Source organism: Melospiza melodia, chromosome 29 (genome assembly GCF_035770615.1).
Source record: "Melospiza melodia melodia isolate bMelMel2 chromosome 29, bMelMel2.pri, whole genome shotgun sequence".
NCBI lineage: Eukaryota > Metazoa > Chordata > Aves > Passeriformes > Passerellidae > Melospiza > Melospiza melodia.
In genome coordinates, this window is record NC_086222.1 from 925892 (window position 1) to 946352 (window position 20461).

Genomic DNA, 20461 nt, shown 5'->3' on the forward strand with positions numbered 1-20461 from the left:
GATCTGCCCACTCAGCCTCTCCTCAAAGCCCTTCAGCAAGGGGCTCAAGGGGTGTTCTTCCTGCAGAGGAGCCTGTGATTACAGCTCAGGCAGGAATTCTCTGACAGCCCAGGGCTGCCAGAGCAGCCACTGAGGAGCAAAGGTGCAGCTGCTTCCAAGGAGCAGGAAAGGTCTTCAGATCCTAATGGCAAGTTTAAACTCACTCTCTCCAGAATCCACCCTTCCCAGTTCAAGCAGGGATAGAATCTTGCTGCTGCTCCTTCCCAAAGTGCCAGAGAGACTGCAAGGCTGCTGGAGGCACAGGACACTGACCCACACTGTTACTGTGTGTTTGTGGGAGCTTTAGCAGTGCCTGGGCTAAGAAGAGGAATAAATGACTGCACTGCCACAGCTGGGGTATACTGGCAGCTGAGCTGTTCCTATCCCCTCTTTACAGGGGATGGGGAACATCATCAACAAGAATAAATCTGTGGCCACCACGCAGCGCCCCTAAAAAGTGGCACCAAGCTGGGGCCTGGTCTTTACCTGCCTGCAGAAGTAGGTCAGATTCCCAAGGGAAGCAGCCCATGGGGCTCCTTCCTTATTCAACCCTGTTTATTACAGAGGCTGTGCCTGCAATTTACTTCAGGCCACAAAAGCCAGAAAGAATCTCGGTAATTCTGTGCTATGCAGAGCATGTCAGGAAACCCTTGGTGTGCCGGTGTTCTGGGCAGGAAGGTGAGTGGCTGGCACAGACAGACAGCTGGCCTGCACTGACAGACAGACAGACAGCTGGCCTGCACGGGCAGCAGGGAGCCTTACCTCTGCTGGGCACCTTATTCCTGAATGCGGGCTGATGCCTGTACTGGTGCGTTGCTAGCTCCTGCGCGGGGTTAGCAGTTCCTAGCAAAGATTCGGGGTCCCCGTGCCCTCCTGTGTTCACGAGCAGAGGGCTCTCGTGGCAACCTTTGGTCAATGTGTTTGAACTCTTACTGTCAGGAAAGCTGTCCCTGTTTCCCTCGCAGGCGCAGTCCTCCTCCATGCTCTCCGAGTGGAACAGGGCTGGCTGGTGTCCGTATCCCTGCGGCGGCGGTGGCACGGAGGCAGGGACCTGCTGGATACATTCTTGAGCCCTGATTTTTAAGAGATGTTGGGGGCTGTTCTGGGGGTGGTACGTGTCAGCACTCTGATAAGGCAAAGACAACGACTGGCGCTCCGAGAGGTTCTGTCCCATGCTGCTGCCCATATTCCCAGCATCCCCTTGACTCATATGCCTGAACAACTCTTGGTACTCTTGCTGCTGCTGCTGCTGCTGCCGCCGTTTGATGAGCTGTGCAAATTCTGCCTGGGGCAGCCGCATGTCCGTGTGCCCCGTGAGCGAGTGCCGGGGGGAGAGCAGTCCCTGGAGGATGTGCGGTACCTGCTGGTGTCGGCTGTAGTCGGGCGGGGTCGGGGACAACAGTGCCTGCTGTAGTGCCGATGCCGTGTAGTGCTGCTGCTGCTGCTGATGTGCGTTCGGGGGGAAACTGGGGTACTGCTCCAGCTGCGGGACCTTCAGAGCCTGCTGGGCTGCGGGGAACCCCACCCCTCCGGGCGGGCTGTAGTTGCTGGGGGAAACGCGAGGCTGCTCCGGGAACAGGTGGGGGTGTAAGTGCACCTGGTCGTAGTTGGCGGGGGGATACCTGTTCACGTTCAGACTGCAAGGACAAGGAAAAGGACCAGTGATTGCGCTGCTCAGAGGGAGCCAGAGCTGCTCCTGCACCGGAGGGGCCTCCCCAGGCAGGTGGCACAGCAGCCCTGGCCCGGCTCAGCTACTCCTTGCCAGGGCCAGCGAGGCAGCAAGCACGGGGCAGAGTGGCGAGGACAGCGCGTCTCACCTTGCCACCCCCTGCTGCCCACAGCGCTGCCCCAGCCCCAGCAGGCAGCACGGCCTCACCTGTGCGACTCGGCGCTGTCGGCGCTCAGCTGCTTGGACAGCTGCCGGTGGCCGTAGCTCAGCGAGGCCATCAGGTTGGCACGGTGCTGCATCTGGATCTGGCTGGCGCTGGGGCTCAGGGACATGCCCCGGGCGTGGGAGGCCCCGGGCAGGAGGCTGCTGCCCACCATGTCCCCGGGCTCCTGCACCTGGATGGTGACCTGCTGGGGCTGCTGCTGCTGCTGCTGCTGCTGCAGGGCCAGGCACGTCAGCCCCATGGCCGGGGGAGGGGAACAGTTACCCGACTGCGGGAAGATGGTGGTGTGGGATGGCATCCCTTGGAACTGGGACTGGGAGGCAGCACCTGCAAGGAACACACACTCAGCACCCCTGCCAGCCCAGGGAGCGAGATCTGCTCCATTCTCTGAAGTGCAGGACATGGCTTGGATTAATCTGGGCTACTGAAAGGTGTCCCTGCCCGTAGCAGGGGGCTGAGAGGGATGATCTGTAGGGTCCCTTCCAACCCAAAGCAGGCTGTGATGCTGTGATTCATTCCATGACTCTGGGCCAGGCTGGGAGCCCAGCACATGTCCGTATGGGTGCTCTGTCATGCTGTGCCAGCGTGCAAAGGTCACAGCCAGAGCCCCTTGCACCAAAACAGAAACTGCGGAGCTGACAGGGATTTGCATAAACCTGAGAATATCAGCCCTTCCTCCCCACCCCCGGGAGAGATAAGTAAGGATCTTGTGACAAGGAACCTGACAGCACATTCCAGCTGGCAGCTCCTCGCCAGCTCTGATAACAGCAGCCCTTGCTGCCAGATGGAGAATCTTTTACATCATCAGCAAACTGTGCAGGGCCTGGGCTGGGGGAACGGAGCCCTGGCAACCCCAGGCTGCTCCTGCAGGCTTTGGTGGGATCCCACGGCCCTGCCCAGCTCCCAGAAGTGCTTACCATGGGGCTGGAGCACGCTGCTGCTCACGGGGGGCGGGCTGCTGTTGGGCTGCCTGAAGAGATGATTGCTGGGGTGGTTTGGGGGTGGGCTGGATGGCTGGATCCGTAACCTACGCAGGGAAACAAGCACCTTCTCACCAGGCCTGCTCCTTGTCAAGATGCTGTCCCAACTGTGAGAACTGATGCCAAACACTGCGTGTCTTGTTCAAAATAAACACCATAGAGCCCTTGCTGGGCATCCCAAGGTCTCTGCAGCTTGGCTTCTCTTCTGAGAGCCACCTCCCTTGTCCAAGTCACACAGGGAGTGAGCATGAGCCGGTGGCTACCACAGAAACCTGGGGACAAGGACACTGCAGGCTCACCTCCTGAGTCACTGCACCTGGTGAGACACCCTGCAGGCATTTCCCATAACTCAGCCTCCCTCACCCACAGGTCAGGGTGCTGAGGGCAAGGAGGCTGAGCTCACCAAGGGCCTGGCAAGGTGTGAGACACCCAAGGAAGCATGAGAGAGCTTCAAGCCACTCAAAAGGCAGGACTGTCAACCCTCTGCTCAAAGCAGGTCTGTGCCTCTGAATCAGATTTCTCTGATTCTAAAGTCCTTCTGAGAGAATCCAGCCCAAAGGACCAGGCACATTCACCTGGGAAGTGGCAGTGTCATTCTGACTCCATAAATCTCCAACTCAGCCTGGCCTCTCCTGAGTGTGTCAGCTCATCCCTGGGCTTCAGGAAGAGTCAAACCCAGAGCTGTCCTAAAGCCATTTCTTTACCTCTGGAGCTGGTGAGTGAGCAGAGCTGGCTGGTTTTCACATGGAGCTTGCAAGGGTGGAGATGGCTGGGGAGGCCGGATACAGTCCTGAACCAGGCACCACAAGAAAACAAGAAGTGTTTGCAGTCAATGCCTCAGGCAGTAAATTTAGAAACACTGCTGGGTGAAGCAGGACATATCCAGATTCACTGAGTGTCAGTCCCTGGCTGCAGCCCTGGCTGCCACAGCTACCACAGCAGCTGTGCAAACATCTCTGCTGAAATCCTTCAGCCTTCAGCAAGCCCAGCAAACGCCCCTCCCTCAATCCCCCCGGGACCCGCTCACGAGTTGTGTCTGCAGCAACACAGGAAAACAGAGCTGAGCCTTCAGCAGCTCTGGCTCAGGCTGCACTACCTGAATCTGCTGATGAAGGATCTGGTGGTGCTGCTCCTGCTGGTACAACATGTGCTGCTGCTGCGTCTTCTCCAGCGTCCGCTCGTCCATGTGCCCCCCGTACATCTTCTGCAGCTGCTCACACTCCTGCAAGGAACCCAGCACAGCCCAAAAATGACCTTCTGCTGCACAGCACCCTGCTGTGTGGGAATGGCACGCTCTGCAGCCCACCCCTCTGAGAAAAGCTGGCAAAGCAAGCCTAATCCATTCCTCTGACAGAATCAGGTGTGCAGGGACGTGGCAAAAAGCCAGAAAAGCAACGGGTGCATGTGACACTGAGCTGGCACTGCTGTGTTCCCTTAATGCAGGCAGCAAGCTCTGGGAACGGCACTTCAAGGTGAGGAGAGCATCTCATTTGTGCCATGCTCCAAGGGGAAAGGCCTGTCCTGGGGCCAAACCCTGCTCCAGCCATTGGCAAGCTGTGCCTGGCTGTGCAGGGAATAATATCCCACAACACACTCAGGAGCTGCCCTTTCCCGGGACACCCTGGAACGGCCCCAAACTGCTGCCAGGGGAAATGTGGGAGAGCAGGAGCAGCACTGCAGCACTGCAGTCTGACAGTGCTGGTGGGACAGGCAGGACACCCATGGCTGGGCACAGCACGGTGGCTCTCCCCAGAAAAGAGGGAGCAGGAATCCCCCCAGGTGCCCAACTGCAGTGAACAGCTCATACATCCAGAGGACACTCAGGGCAGGAACAAACCCTGCAAAGTCCCCAGGGTGTAAAGATTCCTCTTTTGCTTCCTGAAGCAGCAACACAGTGAGAACTCCTTGTGGAGGCAGTTTTGAGGGCCCCCAGCCCCCTCTCACCTGCTGAAGCTGTTTGATGCTGCTGTTGTTGCCCATCTTCTCCAGGTGGGCTTTGAAGGCCTGGATGCTGGCAGCCCCGTCGGAGAAGCGCCGCACCGGGGAGAAGCGCTCGGTGGGGAGGTGCAGAGTGTTGGAGTCCTTGTAAATAGAACTGAACACAGGGGAAGGGGGTTAGAGATGTGTGACCAGCCAGAACACAAACTGCAGCACAGGCTTCCCATTTCCACCAGCCTCCCAGCTGCCTGGGTGCTCCACACTGGGCAATCAGGATGGGCACACCTGAACCGAGCTGTGCCCAAGGCACCTCAAGCACTTCCCCTTCTCAATGAGGTTTCTTTGCCATCAGAGGGAGCCAGACATTTTTCAGGAGCTGTTTTCTGCCGAACTTGGGGCTCCCCATTATCACTCAGTTCCTGCCCTGCCATTAGATGCCATCTGTGTTATCAGGAGCAGAGATAACCTGGCAGACACTCAGCACAACGTGCCTCACAATAAACAACCAAACAACCGGGGCTCTGCCTGCCCTCATGGCTTCCAGGCAAGTGCTATCTCTGGCACCTGATTTCTGTGCAAATCACAGAAACACAGAATGCTCTGGGCTGGGAGGGACACCTTCCACTGTCCCAGGTTGCTCCAAGTCCTGTCCAACCTGGCTTTGGACACCTCCAGGGATGGGGCAGCCACAGCTTCTCTGGGCACCTGTGCCAGGGCCTCCCCACCTCACAGGGAGGATTTTCTCCCATCACTAAAGGATTTCTTTTGTAAAGATTCTGCAGATGCCACCTCCAGAACCCAGCAAGCAGCATTTAAAGCACAGGCTCCAGTAGGAGCCTTTGTGTGTGAGAAGGTCATGGAGACGTGGTCCTTACAGCACCTCTGACACCAAACCCAGCTCAGGAGCCAGCTCCTGAGCTCCAGAGGTCACTCTGAGGGCTGCTCCAGCTCCCCTTGTCACAAAGTGACTGATGCTGCACCACTTCCAGCAGGCTGGGTTCTGTTCTGTCCCTGTCTCTGCCTTGGGAGGACACAGTTCAGCTCCCTTCCAAGGGGAGAGCTGTGCTCCTGCCTTTTGAAGCCATCCCATCCATTATCCTGATCCATTTGTTCTCCTGTTGCATTGATGGAAAGCAGAAGCAACAGATAAAATCATGCAGAGTTTTTGAAACCCGTGTGGGCAAGGCAGAAAGCTGCACTTCCCTGTACAGCTGGACTTCAATTCTGCTTTCAGACACTGAATGTGACAAATAAGAACACACATAAGATCGCTTAAAATAGGTTAAGGGCTAAAATAAAACCCACCTGCCGTTCAATAATTGGTTTATTTACACAATGACTGCTAATTTCTGTGCCAGGTATGTAATGAACTCACTGTGGAACACTGTGTTTAGACCATGGTCAGATGAAATTTCCGTGATTTCACAGGAAAAACACAGAACGGGCTCACAGCACGTTACAACACCAAGAGTGCAACGAGCAGATACCACCCTGCTCATGATGCAACAGCTTCAGGACTCCAGAGCCAAGAGCCAGAGGTGACACCAACGTTATTTACAGGGTAAGTGTGTTTAAAGTCTTGTAAAAATTCCGTTCCTGCTGTGCGTGAGGGACTTGGCTTACCTGTAGGATTTGCAGCAATCCTGAAAGCAGGACACAGCACATTCTGCTTGTTTTGCAAGCTGCACTCCTCTTCCTATCAAGCTGTGGCCCTAGAAATGTTTCCCCTCTGCTCTTCCCATCCCCCGGGCACCTCTGAAGAGTAACTTGAGGGCAGAGAGGTGCTTATCTTGGTTTTGCAGCTCCAGCGTGGCACTAGCAGTGTCTCAGTCTGCTCAGAGTTCACCTGTCCCTGCTGATTACATCAGTGCTCAGCTCAGCAGGTCTCTGGCTCCAATAAAAAGGGCTTTGTCAAGCTGCCACTGTGAGCTGCCCGAGGGGCTGAACAGCAGCACCAGCCTGGCCTGGCAGCCACTGCTTTCCCAAGAGGCAGCAAACCCCAGTGTGCAGCTGGTTTGCTCCTAGCACTGAGGTGTCAGAGCATTTTCAAGCATTTTTAGGAGGTTTTTTTTTTTGTTAAGAGGAATTTAAGCTCCCTCTGTGGCATTAGCATCTCCAGCTGGCCGCTGTGACAAGGGCTCTGTCACATTAATGCCTCATCAGGACTGTCCCTCCCACACAACCTGAGTGTATTTAGATCTAATTCAAAAGTTCCCTCTTTCCCAAACACTGTGATTGGTTTCTTTTCCTTCCCCAGCGGGATTCCTTTTCTCACATCACTCCCATCAAGGGCTCAGGTGAGAAATGAAATTACTCTAGAGGAGCTTTGCACAGAGACTTTGCAGTCAGAACACACAACTCTGGTGCAGAACAGTGAGGGTTTTAAGCTCTGCTGTGGATGACTCTTGGTGCAATCTTTTGCCTGCATCTGCCTCCAGAAACGTTCTGTAGCAAATCTGCTACCTGGACGCCTACCATTACACAGGGAAAAGCTTTCCTCTAAAAAAAAAAATTGCTTATTCCCAATATTTCTGTGATGGTAGCCATTCCAGCAATCACGTCCAGCCACAAAAGCGGGACCGGAGGGAAGAGCCAGCTGGTTCCTGCTGGTCCCTGCAGGCAGGGGGTCAGACACCCTCTGCTCTGTGGGTCTGCTCTTTGTCCCTGCTCCTCCTCCTCCTCCTCGTCACCCCTCCCTGCCAGCGGGATGTCCTCAGTGCTCCGTTCCAGGGCCACCTGGGCAGGGTCCTGAGCGAGCTGCCCGGCCGGCCGGTGCCGTTACTCACCGGTGCTGGTCGGGTCCCAGGTGTGGAGCCCAAGCCCGGGGTCGGAAGGACTGCTGTCCTAGCTGCCTCTGCAAGTCTGGAGGGATTTCAGCTGTAGGGTTGGTCATGGCCAGAGTGTGCCTTTTTGACCTATTTGCCAAGTATCTGCAACAAGCAGGAGCACATTTTATAAGAGACTGATGGGAGTACTCCGAAAACAGGGAGTGTTAGATAACCCAGAGAACACGGGAAGGAAGAAGCTTGTGCAGTGCTCAGAACACGGCACGGACACGCTGCCCGTGCCCGTCACAGCACCGGCTCCCCTGCGCTTTGGGGACAAGAGCAGCTGCAGCTGCCGCTGCTCCACTGCCAGCCCTGGAAGGAAAGAGGAGCCGTTTGCTCTTCCCAGCAGGAAAGCCACGTTTCACCTCAAGGGGAATGCTGGTATGTCCCTTTGGGAATACCCCCTGCCCGCAGCGGGCATTCAGTGCACCAGAGCAGGTGTGTCCGTGTGCCCCAGCCCGGGCAGCCAGGGCAGAGATAACCCAGCGGGAGCTGCTGCTCTGCCCCGGAGCCTCCTCAGAGCCACCCTGGGCCACCCGGCTCCGGCCATCAGCACTGGGCACCGCGTCCCAGCAGGGGAAGGTGCCCGAGGAGCACGAGAAGGGCTGGGCTGAGGCAGGGCTGTGCCAGCCCGGTCCGAGTGCGCCATCTAGTCCCTGCTCAAAGCCGGGAGCGGCCCGGGATGCGCAGGGAACGGCAACCGAGCAGCAAGAGGGTTCCTCCCTCCGGAGCCACCAGCACCAGGGCTGGGCTGCCCTCACACCGGAGCTGGGAGGCGACAGCTCGGACAAAAACCCGCTGTGCACTGGAGAAGAGCTGCAGCTCTCCTGCAAAGCCCCCAAAGAGCAGGGAGGAGGAACTCGGAGCCTCTGCTCCGTAAGGATGTGAGAAGGGCCAGGCAGTGCTGAGAGCTGCTCCTGGCACAGTGAGCTGGCAGAGAGGGGCCGGAGCCCCCGTCCAGGGCTGGCACTGCACCGGGCTGTGCCCGCTCAAGGCCGCTGGGATGAGCTGAGCCCTTTGTGCCCTGTGAGCACAAATAGCAGCCAGGCAGCTCCGGTAACCAGGCCAGGCACCGCTCGGGCACTGACACCTGCACACCCTCACCTCTGCTCCTTTGCCCAGCTACTGCCCCGGGAAGCAGAAAGAGCAGCAAGCAGCACAGACTTGCCCAGACCCAGCCTCTGCTTGCTGCTGAAGCCACTTAAGCAGAAGCAGCAGGTTAACAGTGCCGTGGTGCCCCGCCAAAGCCCGTGCCATTAGCTGTTTAAGAATCATTTGATGTAGACAGGGAAAGGTTCCCAAAGAGCTTTACTGTTGTGGTTTGCTAAGATCATTTTATTTCAGCCCTCCAGGGAACAATCCAATCACGAGCTCTAAGAGCGTTTCGGGTGGAAGAAAGTTTCCCAAAGCTCAAAGGAGATGTGACTGCTCCCTGGAACAGAGAGAAGACTGTGCTCTGCTTTCAAGGTCAGACTAAGGAGGGCAAAAGCTGCTCACTGGTGGCTGCAAACAGAGTATCTGGGGCAGTGTCCTGAGAAGCTAAATATTTGCATCTGTCCCTGATGTTAATGCTATTTACCCTTCTCCTCTGATGACTACTGACATGTTGCAACACAAGGGGGTGGAGAACAAGTTAACACACAACCTGGATGGTGCTTTTTCAAGGCCATCTGCTGGAAGAAGAAGATGTGCTGTGAAAGAACTAAGGGCAGCACTGTCGAGAACAGTGAAGTGACCTCTGAGTCCAAGGGAACTTGGTTCCCAGTGGGATCTGAACATTTCAGTGCCTTGCAAAACACTGCACAGGGGTTTCAAAATGTTTCCAGCTAAGCTAATGCTTTAAAGGCTCAGCTGAAACCTTCAGGTTTAGAATAGCGAAAATCTGCCCAGGTAAGATGTCCAGGCATGCCCTTGCCAAGAATGAGATTTACGTTTGCACAGCCAAGAAGACCACCAGCTATTTGAGGTGCTGTCAGAGGACATTACTGCCCCTATATTAAACTGTTAATGGTTGTTTGAGCTATTATTGAGGCTACAAGCTGACTTCCCAGGCTGAGGTATGCAAAGGCAGCCCCAGTGCACAGCCTGTCATTGCTCACACCACTGTTCCCTGGGAGCACTGAGAGGAGCACAGCTGGCCAAGGCTCTGGAGCACGATCTGAACCCACCCCAGTGTCTCCCTGCCTGCAAGAACCCCCAGCCTGAACCCTCGTGAGCCCTGAGGAGGCACTCCCTTACCCCGTTGATGACCTGTACAAAGGGGGATCCACAAAGCTCTTCCAGTCTGAGGTAAGAAGCAGGAGCACCCACCACACGTAGTGCCCAGCTGGTTAGCAGAGAGGAAACTATGCAAAAGCTCCTAAGAAAATGTTAGCAAGGCCATGGTTAGTGTGTTCATGGACTGAGAAAGTACAAGCACATTCTACCCACTTCCTACAATGTGTTTAGAGCAGACACAGAGAACAGAAGTTCCCAGCCTGAGAGCTAATAATGCTTCCCTTGTTGGAGCAGACTATTTTAAGGCCTGATGCTAAAATTAGCAGCTAGAGGTACCCGTAATTCCAGCAAGCTCACTTTGTTTGAGGCATCAGAGTTGGATGTTTACTGCATGTCTTGATACAAAAGCTGCTGCACTGGCACCCAAGGCCACAGAGGAGATTCTCCCACCTCCAGCACCCAGCAGGGAGGGGAATCCCTCGGCACTCACTTGGCAGGTTAGTGTGGATTGCATGCTGGTGCACACTAAGCAAAGGAATTCAGCAGTTCCAAGAGTTTCTGGAGAACCTACTGCTCAATCAGCTACCCACTCCAGGGGAATCCAGCTTTGCAAGCACCCAGAAGTGCCAGAGGAGCAACTGCCCACAGTAATCAATGCCCACAGGAACAGGAGAGGTGCTGAGCCTTCGCTGTAAAATCACCAGTGGTGCCCTGAAGAGGTGGCTGTGTTTGAATCAGCTCTGGAACAGTAAGGTGAGCCTTGTGGAGGTAGGAAGGGCAAATGTTAACTGGGAGTTACCTCTGCACAGCTTCCTGGTCCGGCTCCCCATCGGAGCTCTCCTCGTCCACAGGGGTGACAGCTGGCACAGCCTGTGGAGAGACAGCCACGGCTCAGGAGGGCAGCCAGCACAGCCCCCTCCACGCAGGGGACACCTGATCTTCCCAAAGAAGCTGCCACAGGGGTGTGTGCTGGCTCCTCTGCAGCAGCAAGGAAACCTGGCCAAGAACCCCTTCCAACATTCCTTCCCCAGTCCAAGTGCCTGGGCAGGGCTGCTGCTGCTGCTTGGGGAATTCATTGATACAGACGCACCCAGGGAGTGAGAACGGCTGACATGGACACTCGGGTTTTCTCCGTGGGACCGGCAAAGGACAAAAGCCACCATTAAAAAGTGCACAAACACCTTCAGCTCCAGAGAGGAGCACGCAGCCCCACGTGGCTCCTCCAGGAGAGCACGGCAGTGCTGCAAGGGGAGCGGGAGCACCTTGGGCAGCGAGCAGGCACATCCCTGCAGTGTCAGGCCTGCTGTGAGCTGGCCACAGCCACCTCTGCCTGCAGGAGGGGACATTCTGAGCTCTGTGCTACTCACTGGCGTCATGGTGACGAGCGGTGAGGGGCCCCGGGGCCGCTTGAGCAGCTGCTGTGCGTGCAGCTGGATGTTGGCCCCGCCGTCGGACGCGCGCCGGCCCAGCGGGCCCATCCCGTTCAGCAGCTGCAGCGTGGGGGGCTGCAGCAGGGACTGCTCCTGCAACACACACACAGCATGGTCAGGCACCCAGCACAGCCCCAGGTGCTCAGCTGGAGGAGACAAGGAACTGCAGGGTAGGGGGCTGCAGCAGAGACTGCTCCTGCAACACACACACAGCACTGTCACCCAACACACACACAGCACTGTCACCCACCCAGCACAGCCCCAGGGTGCTCAGCTGGAGGATAAAAGGAACTGCAGCGTGGGGGGACTGCAGCAGGGACTGCTCCTGCAACACACACACAGCATGGTCAGGCACCCAGCACAGCCCCAGGTGCTCAGCTGGAGGATAAAAGGAACTGCAGCGTGGGGGGACTGCAGCAGGGACTGCTCCTGCAACACACACACAGCATGGTCAGGCACCCAGCACAGCCCCAGGGTGCTCAGCAGGACAAGACAAGCCCTCTGGGCTTCAGGGATGTCACCAGCATCTCAAGGGATGTGTGGCAGGGACAGGGGCAGGCGGTGTCAGTGGATGGGCAGGATTTAACTCTGCAGCTCCCTGCACACTGCTTTAGCTGCCAGGCAGGCTGCAGCTCCAAGCCAGGCAGCACAGTCCTGTTTCTCCCTAGCCCATTTATTCATTTCATATTGCACTGCTCTTTCATTCTTTGGCTTTTTCACAGAATCAGAATGGTTTGGGCTGGAAAGGGCCTTAAAGATCATCTCATTCCAACTCCCTGACATGGGCAGGGACACCTTCCACTATGCCAGGTAGCTCAAAGCTCCATCCAGCCTGGCCTTGGACACTTCCAGGGATGGGGTACCTGCAGCTTTTCTGGGCAACCTGTTCCAGTGCCTCACCACTCTCATAGTAAAGAGTATTTTCCTAATATTTGATCTAAACCTACTTTAGAGAACCAACTGGAATCATACATAAAGAGAGTCATTCTTGAGGCCGATGCAGTCCAAGGAGTGACAAACAGAGGGAGCACAAACACCCTCCCACCTGGCAGGGCACAGAGCTCAGCAGGGATCACGGGCAGTACCTTGTACTCCAGCTGCCCCGTGGGCTGCAGGTTCTGCCTGGGCAGCACACTGTGCATGAAGTTCACATTCGGGGTCACCTGCAGGAACGGGGCCTGAGGAGTGACACGGGGGAAGCCGGGCAGGAGCTTCTGCAGGTCTTCCATGACTTCCGTCCTGTACAGTCCCATTTGGAGAGGGGAATCAGCCATGATGAGAGGAAACCCCTCACAGACCCAGCACACCCAGCTTCCCTTCACAAAAACTTCTTTTTTTTCAGGAAAATTATCACACGGAGCAGCCAAGCCACTCTTTGGTTTTATTTGTCCCTTTTTTCCCCTCCATGTTGAGATTTGGCAGAATTAGCCCTTGGGCATTAACCTCAATGGCATTTATCACAAAAACTTCACCTTGGACATGACAGCAGTGCAGCTCAGGTGAGACAGCTGCCTTGACCAAAGCACATCTTACCCAGAACTGATCAGGAAGGGCAGGAAAGTACCTCAACCCCACCTAAAATAGTGACCAAGCTGTGCAGGGGGACTGGCACCTTCAAAGGAGCACCCAGAAGGACCAAAGGCACGCGCTGGGGTGAATGTGCAGGCTGGAGTGCAGTACTCACCGTGGGTCAGCCACTCCCACTGTGTGCCTCCTCATGGAGAGGTAGCGGACCAGAGCCTCGGGGGATGGCTCCTCCCCTTCATCACTGTCCAAGTTCATTGTTCCATCAGTCTGGGCAGGGCAAACATGGCAGATGTTGAAATGCAACATGAGGATCAAAGGAAAGGCTTCGGTGTGAGCCAGAAAAAGAGCTTTGGAGGGCTCATGGGGATGTGCCTCACCTCCACAATTTGGTTCTCAGGGTTGATGAGCTGGACTTGGGGCACGTTGATGTTCATGGTGTTGCCTGTCTGTTCTGTCTGCTGAGTGGAGAGATCAGGGTCAGAAGACAGAAACACAGCACTGTTTTACAAACGCTGCTGGATTAACACCAGCCCTAAGCACCCGGTACAGAGAGGTGACCCTGGAGCCAGTGAAGGGCTGCTTACTCCCAAGAGGTTGCCTCGTTTACCCCCCTTCCTTCTGTTCAGGCAGGGTCAGCATCTCTTCTGCTTCCCTTATGGCCTGGCCTCTCCCAGAGCAAGTGCTCATTGCTCCATCAGCAGCACAGGTGGGGAAGAAGCATCACACAGCAGCCCTGGGCCGGGAACTCCAGCTCCCAATAACTCCCTCAGCTCCTTCCCCTCTGTCACTAAGGGAGCAGAGACTGTCTGAAGGATGTTCAGCCAATGCACAAACTGTTCCTAACCTCAGGACTAGGGCACCCTAAGCCCACACCAATTCTCAGACCAGGAACGTTTGACACCCAGCCAGGGCGTGGGCACCCCCGAGCAGGTCTGAGTTTAGCAGGTTCGGGACTGGCTGGCCCTGCAGGGCTGGAGGAACCCCGGCAGAGGGGAGGCACCTGGATGCTGGCCGAGGTGGGGAAGGTGATGGTGCGGGGGATGCTGGGCGAGGGCGCGATGCGCAGGTTCTTGTGCCGCTTGAGGCGGTCGCAGAGCAGGCTGTAGATCGCGCTGTAGTGATCGTACGCGTCGGCTCGCAGCGACTGCAAGGCACAGCGCAGCGGTCAGCCCTCTCGGGCAGGGACAAAGTACATTTCACACTGTGTGGGGCTGCTCAGCTGCCACCAAACACAGGCACTGCTCAGCAAGAGGAGCAGGCAGGACGCGCCAGGCCTCACCTGCACCGTGCGCTCCTTGTCCAGCCCCATGTCCGCCATGGCCAGCAGCACGTCCTCGTTCAGCGGCTCCAGCTGCCTCTCGGTCTTCAGGTGCTGACACTCTGCTATCAGCTGTGAGGGCACAGGCACACAGTCAGAGCTGACATTCCCAAAGGCACACTGATGAGTCACAGCACTCCCAAGAGCCCAAGCACCGGGCTCTGGCTGCAGCTGGCGTGAGGTCTGATGGCAACCGATCCGAAATCCTCTGCCCCAAGCTCCCAGCGCCACGGGGGAAGATAAAAAATGTACATAGATAAGGAGTGATGTGGAAAGCAAGGCCAGGAGACAGAGAAAAGGGAAAGGCCATGCCTGGGAATGAGTGTTCCCAAAGAACAGAACCAACACTGCAGCACCACGTGCCCAAAGCCCGTTTGAGTCACTGAGCAGACCCTGCTCGCTGCTGCTCACCCTGTCAAACTCTGCATCAGCCTCCCCCAGCTTCATCCACTTGTGTTTGCAGATCTGCTCCATGGAGAGCCTCTTGCTCGGGTCCAGCACCAGCATGTGGCGGATCAGGTGTTCACACTCTGCCAGGGAAGAGAGGCTGGGTCAGTCGTGGGGAGGGACATGGCTGCTGCAGTGCTCCCTGTCCATGCTCCCCTCTGGGGAGTCACCTCACAGAAATACTGCTTCTCCTTGCACTTCACACCTGCTGGTCCCCAGCGTGCCTCACTGCTGCAGACATTGTCTCCCCTGTGCCAGGAAGGAGGGAAGCCACCCTGGCTACACAGAGCCCTGTCACCCTGTCCCCCCCATCCTGATGTGAGTGGCTTTTGGAGGCTGAGAGCAAAGGACCCTTGGAATGTTCTCCACTGCACAGCTGTGCCATCATATTACACCTGTGCTGTCACCAAGAGGGACTGCTGAGGCTCTCCTGTCTAGGCTGGAATTTAAGTTGGCTTTGAAAGCTCCATATTTTAGCAGAATTTTCTGCATGGAGACAACCTCTTCCCCAGATAAGACAGCAAGCAAGGAAGTCTTCAGCTGAGAAACTCCACACAAAATTGTTCCTTAACCTGACAGCAGGCAACCAAGCACCTCCACGTGACTCTTTGTTAAGCTGAATTTAAATGAAAATTAATCACACTTTTCACACCCCAGATTTATTATCAAAGTGCTTTCACAGCAGCAGGACACAGACGCCCATCTCTGACGGGGCTGTTGCTGGGATCTCATGCCCCACAATGCAGTAGAAGCTGAAGGTGAGGGAGGTGCAGTGACAAGCCCCTTCCTTACCTGTGGACATGAAGAAGGGGATGCGGAACTTGCCGCTGAGCACCCGCGCGCGCAGGTTCTGCAGCGTGCTCCCGTCGAAGGGCAGCGCCCCGCACACCAGCACGTACAGCACCACGCCGAGGCTCTGCACCAAACAAACCCCGTCAGCAGCGCCAAACCCAACCAGAACCCATCCCTGGGCAAGGCATGCCTCTGGCACCTCCCCACGGGGAAAATACAGGATGGAGTAGCCAGAACGCAGCTCTGGAAACGTTCCTTTGGAAAACGCTTTTTGCTGTGTCAGGGCTTTTCTCCAAGCGCTCAGGAAGCAAAGCCAAACAAACACAGCAAAAATCAGATCAAAGTCAGAGAGAAAGAGGCTCCTCACATACCCAAATATCAACCTTTGGCCCATCGTACTCTTTGCCTTCAAAGAGCTCTGGAGCAGCATAGGGAGGACTCCCACACCAGGTTTTAAGGAGCTGGCCAGGGGTGAAGATGTTGCTGAACCCAAAATCTGAAAGAACAAAGAGAACCGATGAGAGGAATGTGATTCACTCCAACTGTCCTGAACAAATGGTATTTCAGTGACTTGCTGAGTCTGGGAAGGTCACGTACCATCCTGTAATGGGTAACTGGTACACAGACACTGGAAATGGAATCACTGAGGTTAGAAAAGCCTCCAGGGTCATTGAGTCCAACCTGTGCCTGATCCCCACCTTGTCACCAGCCCAGAGCACTGAGTACCATGTTCAATCTTTCCCTGGACATCTCCAGGGTGGTGACTCCAAACCTTCCTGGTGACCTGAGCTCTGGGCAGTGCCAGCAAGGACAGAGTGCAAAGGGAAAAAGAATGGGAATTCTGATTTTTCCAGAAAGCACTACAGGGTTATGGTGGGCAGCTCCACCAACAGTCAAATCCTTCACCAGGAGCAAATAACAAATCCTGAAAGAGAAAGGTCTTCACCTCGCAGGCAGCCAACCATCAGCTTATGTGGGCACTAATGGCATTCTCTGTTAATTAATCTGCGCCCCCCTGGCTCACAGTTGGGACCTGCACTGCAAAGGGCAAGGAAACCAGTCTGGATCCAAGAGAAGGGAGCTGGTTCTTGTTAAAAAAAAGAAGTTTCCTTCCTTTTTTTCTTAATTGAATTGAAGCAGTCACAGTCACAGAGAGGAGTTCTGAGATGTCCACATGTTTTCTCTAACACGTTTAAGATTATCCAATATTACCAGCTAGTTACCAATTAACTACCAGTTCCACACGGAATTCCAAGTGAGGATCAGCAATGATGCCAACAGCTCTGTGCCAGAGGCAGGCAAATCCCACCAGCACTCCCCAGAATGCACTAACTGCTGAGTCCGTGCTCCCTCTTGCTGTTCTCCTTACAGGATTTTCCATGACCTAATTTCAGGTGACTCCTCTCCTCCTTTGCACAGTGTCTGCAGAACCCAGCAGCCCACCTGGCACCGCTCCTGCCAGCTCAGCTCCAGCGGGACACAGCCAAATTCCTTCTCCCTGTCCCTCTGCAGGGAGTAAATTCTCACTGTGGAGATGATTTATGCACGTGGAGAGTACCTAACGCAGCTGCTCCTGTGGAAACACCTGGATTACACACCAGGCTGCTCCAAGCCCAGCTCCGAACAGGGCAGAGATGGTAAATGTTCTTTAAAGGTGCTGTGGAATCAAAACAAGGCACTTACACGCCCGTTGGGTTTTTACTGCTGGCAGTGAAGCCATCTAAAGCTGCAGTCAGCCTTTGGAGGACAATTCCAGGGAAATAGCACACAGCTGCACAATTGTCTTTTCCACCTCTCAAGCCTTTGAGCTGCTGTCTCACGTTCAAGGCAGGATGTGTAACAAGTGCCTGAGTTACGGCCACTGGAGCCAGCAATAAACGCTGCAGCACTGGATGTATTTCCCAACACACAGCATTTGTATCAGGTTCAGACATAAACTCCTTACGACTGTGGAATTTTGGCACTTCCCATATATTGAGCAAGTTATCCTAGATTAGTTACTTTTATTTGTCTTTGCAAGCACACCAGTGGGCCTTGGGGAACCACCTGCATTTTCCAAGCAGCGCACAGCCAGGAGCAGCTCCAGCCCTGCTCAGGTGAGAGCCTGAGGTGCTCCCCACTCTGCTGCAGGGGTCACGGCGAGTGCCAGCAGCAGGGGCAGGGCTGTGCCATTCCAGGGCTGTGCCATTCCAGGTCCGTGCCATTCCAGGGCTGTGCCATGCCAGCTGGCAGCACCGCAGCCTCGGAACAGACACGCAACAGCTGCCTCCTGCACCCTCCTCTGCCTCCTGCAGATTGGTCAGCTGGGAAACCTCACCCCTTCCCCGTGGTGCTGAAATCCATGCAGGGATTCACAGCTCTTTGGGACAGGGAGGGGAGCTGGGGAGCAGGGGAATGCAGAGTCTGTCCTTAGGGAATGGGGCCAGCGGGTGTCAGAGCTGCCCTGGCTCAGGGTGAAACCTCTCCCTGGGCAGGGCAGCTGCTGTGCCCAGCCCTCCTGGGCTCAGGGCAGCCAGGCAGGCTGCTGGGCTCTGCAGGGAGCTGGAGCCAGCAGATCCTGCACAGGGACACTGCTGCCAGGCTGGAAACTGCTTCCAGATCCCACCTGCACTGCGGGACTGGGGTCAAGGCTGGGGAAAACAGCAGGGCTTTAAAAACCCAAAGAAAGTTCACGGGAGGACTTGAAAACCCCGGAGCAACTAAGCACAAAATCTAAACCAAACAAAAACACAAATTACAACCTAAATAAACTTTCTTAAAATCTATGGCCAAGAAGATGCATAAATCCAAATCCTCAGGGAGCAATCAGGTCGCATTCCACAAACGGATGCAGAGGGAAAGAGGCATTTTTGAGCAGCAAGGTGAGTCACAATGAGGTGATACAGGGAAAATATTTAAAACAAACATCCCTGCTACAAAACACTGGGTCCAGTCCCTCAGGCTTCCTTAGAGCTGAGCTCAGGGAGTGGCTTCAGTCTCTGCCCAAGAGGGATTTGAGCCTCAGGAGGGGAAGGAGCAGCTGACTCCTGCAGATGAATGCAAAGCGATGCATAGATGAGATTCCTCTCCGAAACCATCCCCGGCAAGGCCGGGCTGTTTAGCAATCATCAACTCCTGGCTGAACTCTCGGGCTGGGAGCACAGGGAGCACAGTGCCAGCAGCTACTGACTCAGCCTCTGAGAAGGTACACTGGAGAAAAAGCATCCATGGGAAAAATGAGAGCGAGGGTCATGGCGTTGGGATCTCGCTGTTTACGGAAAAATAGCGAGGCAGCAATCAATCAGTCAATCAATCAATCAATAAAAACCCAGCCCAAAGAGTGCCCACCCTGGGAGCTGGCCCCTGCCGAATGCCAGGCAAGGGAGGTAAAGCTGCAAATGGATGTCAGGCAGAAAGTGCCAGAAAATCTGCCCTGATCAGAGTCTGAAAGGCTCCAAAGTTTGAGTTAGACACAGTTAATGGGTTTGGCCCAATAAGTGAAGGTTCAGCTGGTTCTCCACCAGTGTAACTGGTGTGTGCATTTCTGTAGCATTTCTCCTGGGAGGTCTGCTGTGAAGCAGATCTCTTGCTATCACTTTATTTTTTTTTTCTCTTGAAACAATGGAAGAACTGGTGTCAAATTGTAATTGATGAGTTATAGGGAGAAAACTTAATACTTGGAAAATCCTATACCATAAATCAGCTTTTCCAGGCTACTTTTCAAAGCACTACAGCATCTTCCTGCCAAGGCAAACACTGCCACCACCAGGGTGGGGACTATCTCCTGGAGTCACTCTGGGAGCACAGATTTGGAAGGAAAATAGTTTCCAACTCCCTCAGATAAAAAATGGTTTCCACAATTTCCAGAGCTTCTCAGCCTGCTCATGTGGACATTTCTCCAGCAAATCCAGCTGAATTCCAGTTTCCACCTGGGTTAGTTTTTAACTTCTCACCGTTTGCCAGGCACCCTCCCCCTGCACACAGAGCGGATTTTCCCCATGAACACAAGATGGCCTCAAACCATTAGTGCAGCCTTTGCATGAACACCAGAAAGTGCTGCTCAGAGACCTCCTCAGCAGCTCTCCCCAGCTCCATAGCCCCGGCACTCCTCCAAGGAGCTGCACTCCTGCTCACCAGCCATGCCTCTGTCACTTATCTGCTGCTCCCAGAACAGCGAGGAGCAGGTTATCGACCCTGTGCCAAGGAGGACGTGCTTCACACTGTTAAGCACCACATGGAAGTCCATGATTCCTTCCCCACTCCCTCCCCACAGATGGAGTGTGAGGGAAGCATAAGAAATTGCTGATGATTTTACCACAGACCAAGTGCTGAGCTCTAATCTAACACCTCAGGATGGTACACGGAGAGAACAGCAACAATGAGCTAGACTGTTTCCTTTCTGCAAGATGCTATCTAGACAGAGGAGTATTTCCCACCTCCCAGAAGTAACATTGCTCAGACTGAAGTTTTGTAGCCCTCAGCACTTAAAAAAAAAAAAAATCAAGTTACAAACCCTTGCTAAAGACAACAATCTCACCCAGGAAGTCTGCTGGGAGAGGGAGCAACCAAGTGCTTTCTAAAGGTGCTCAGCTGTGCTCTAGGCTCTGGGAGAATGAAATGCTGAGTACAAGATCTACCACTTCCAAAGCCTGTGAAATGAGATGACCAGGCAGGATCACAGAATATTCTGAGTTGGAAAGGACCCACGAGGATTGAGTCCAACTCTTAAGTGTTAAATCTCACTGGTTCAATTGGTCATAATCCCACCAAGCCCAGTAAAGTCACGCCTAGTCAGTGCCCCCCAGAGATGGGCCAAGGCTCAGTCTCATGCTCAGAGGGTCACAGACATGCAGCTGTGTTAGCTCAGGACAGAAATGCCCAGGGAAGAAGCTCTCTATAAGGGCAGTTAATGACAAAAAAATCCCTGCAAAACCCAGGAGCAGGCAGTGAGGGCCTGAGCGCTCAGCTGCTTCAGCTTCTCTCCCTGCAGGGAATAAAGCCCCAAAGCACTGAGGCCACTCTGGCTCTGTCACAGCACATTGAGAACGATTCCAGGAGCACAGCTTCCCCTTCA

At 54.9% G+C, this 20461-nt stretch overlaps 1 protein-coding gene across 4 annotated transcripts in view; it reads right to left on the minus strand.

The window, feature by feature from the left end:
- Nucleotides 1–20461, minus strand: part of SIK3 (SIK family kinase 3) — a 69501-nt gene that overhangs the window by 5892 nt on the left and 43148 nt on the right. The window contains exons 5-21 of one of the 4 annotated variants that reach the window (XM_063178531.1): nucleotides 15780–15904; nucleotides 15409–15532; nucleotides 14581–14699; nucleotides 14131–14241; nucleotides 13852–13995; nucleotides 13229–13309; nucleotides 13009–13118; nucleotides 12410–12563; nucleotides 11262–11417; nucleotides 10694–10764; nucleotides 7636–7779; nucleotides 4856–5006; nucleotides 4008–4133; nucleotides 3616–3701; nucleotides 2849–2958; nucleotides 1916–2258; nucleotides 802–1676 (exon numbers count right to left, since the gene is read on the minus strand). In XM_063178531.1, the coding sequence (XP_063034601.1) occupies nucleotides 802–1676; nucleotides 1916–2258; nucleotides 2849–2958; nucleotides 3616–3701; nucleotides 4008–4133; nucleotides 4856–5006; nucleotides 7636–7779; nucleotides 10694–10764; nucleotides 11262–11417; nucleotides 12410–12563; nucleotides 13009–13118; nucleotides 13229–13309; nucleotides 13852–13995; nucleotides 14131–14241; nucleotides 14581–14699; nucleotides 15409–15532; nucleotides 15780–15904 (3030 nt within the window). The remainder of the gene's footprint in view (nucleotides 1–801; nucleotides 1677–1915; nucleotides 2259–2848; nucleotides 2959–3615; nucleotides 3702–4007; nucleotides 4134–4855; nucleotides 5007–7635; nucleotides 7780–10693; nucleotides 10765–11261; nucleotides 11418–12409; nucleotides 12564–13008; nucleotides 13119–13228; nucleotides 13310–13851; nucleotides 13996–14130; nucleotides 14242–14580; nucleotides 14700–15408; nucleotides 15533–15779; nucleotides 15905–20461) is intronic. The other 3 variants (XM_063178532.1, XM_063178533.1, XM_063178530.1) reach the window with 3 other exon arrangements.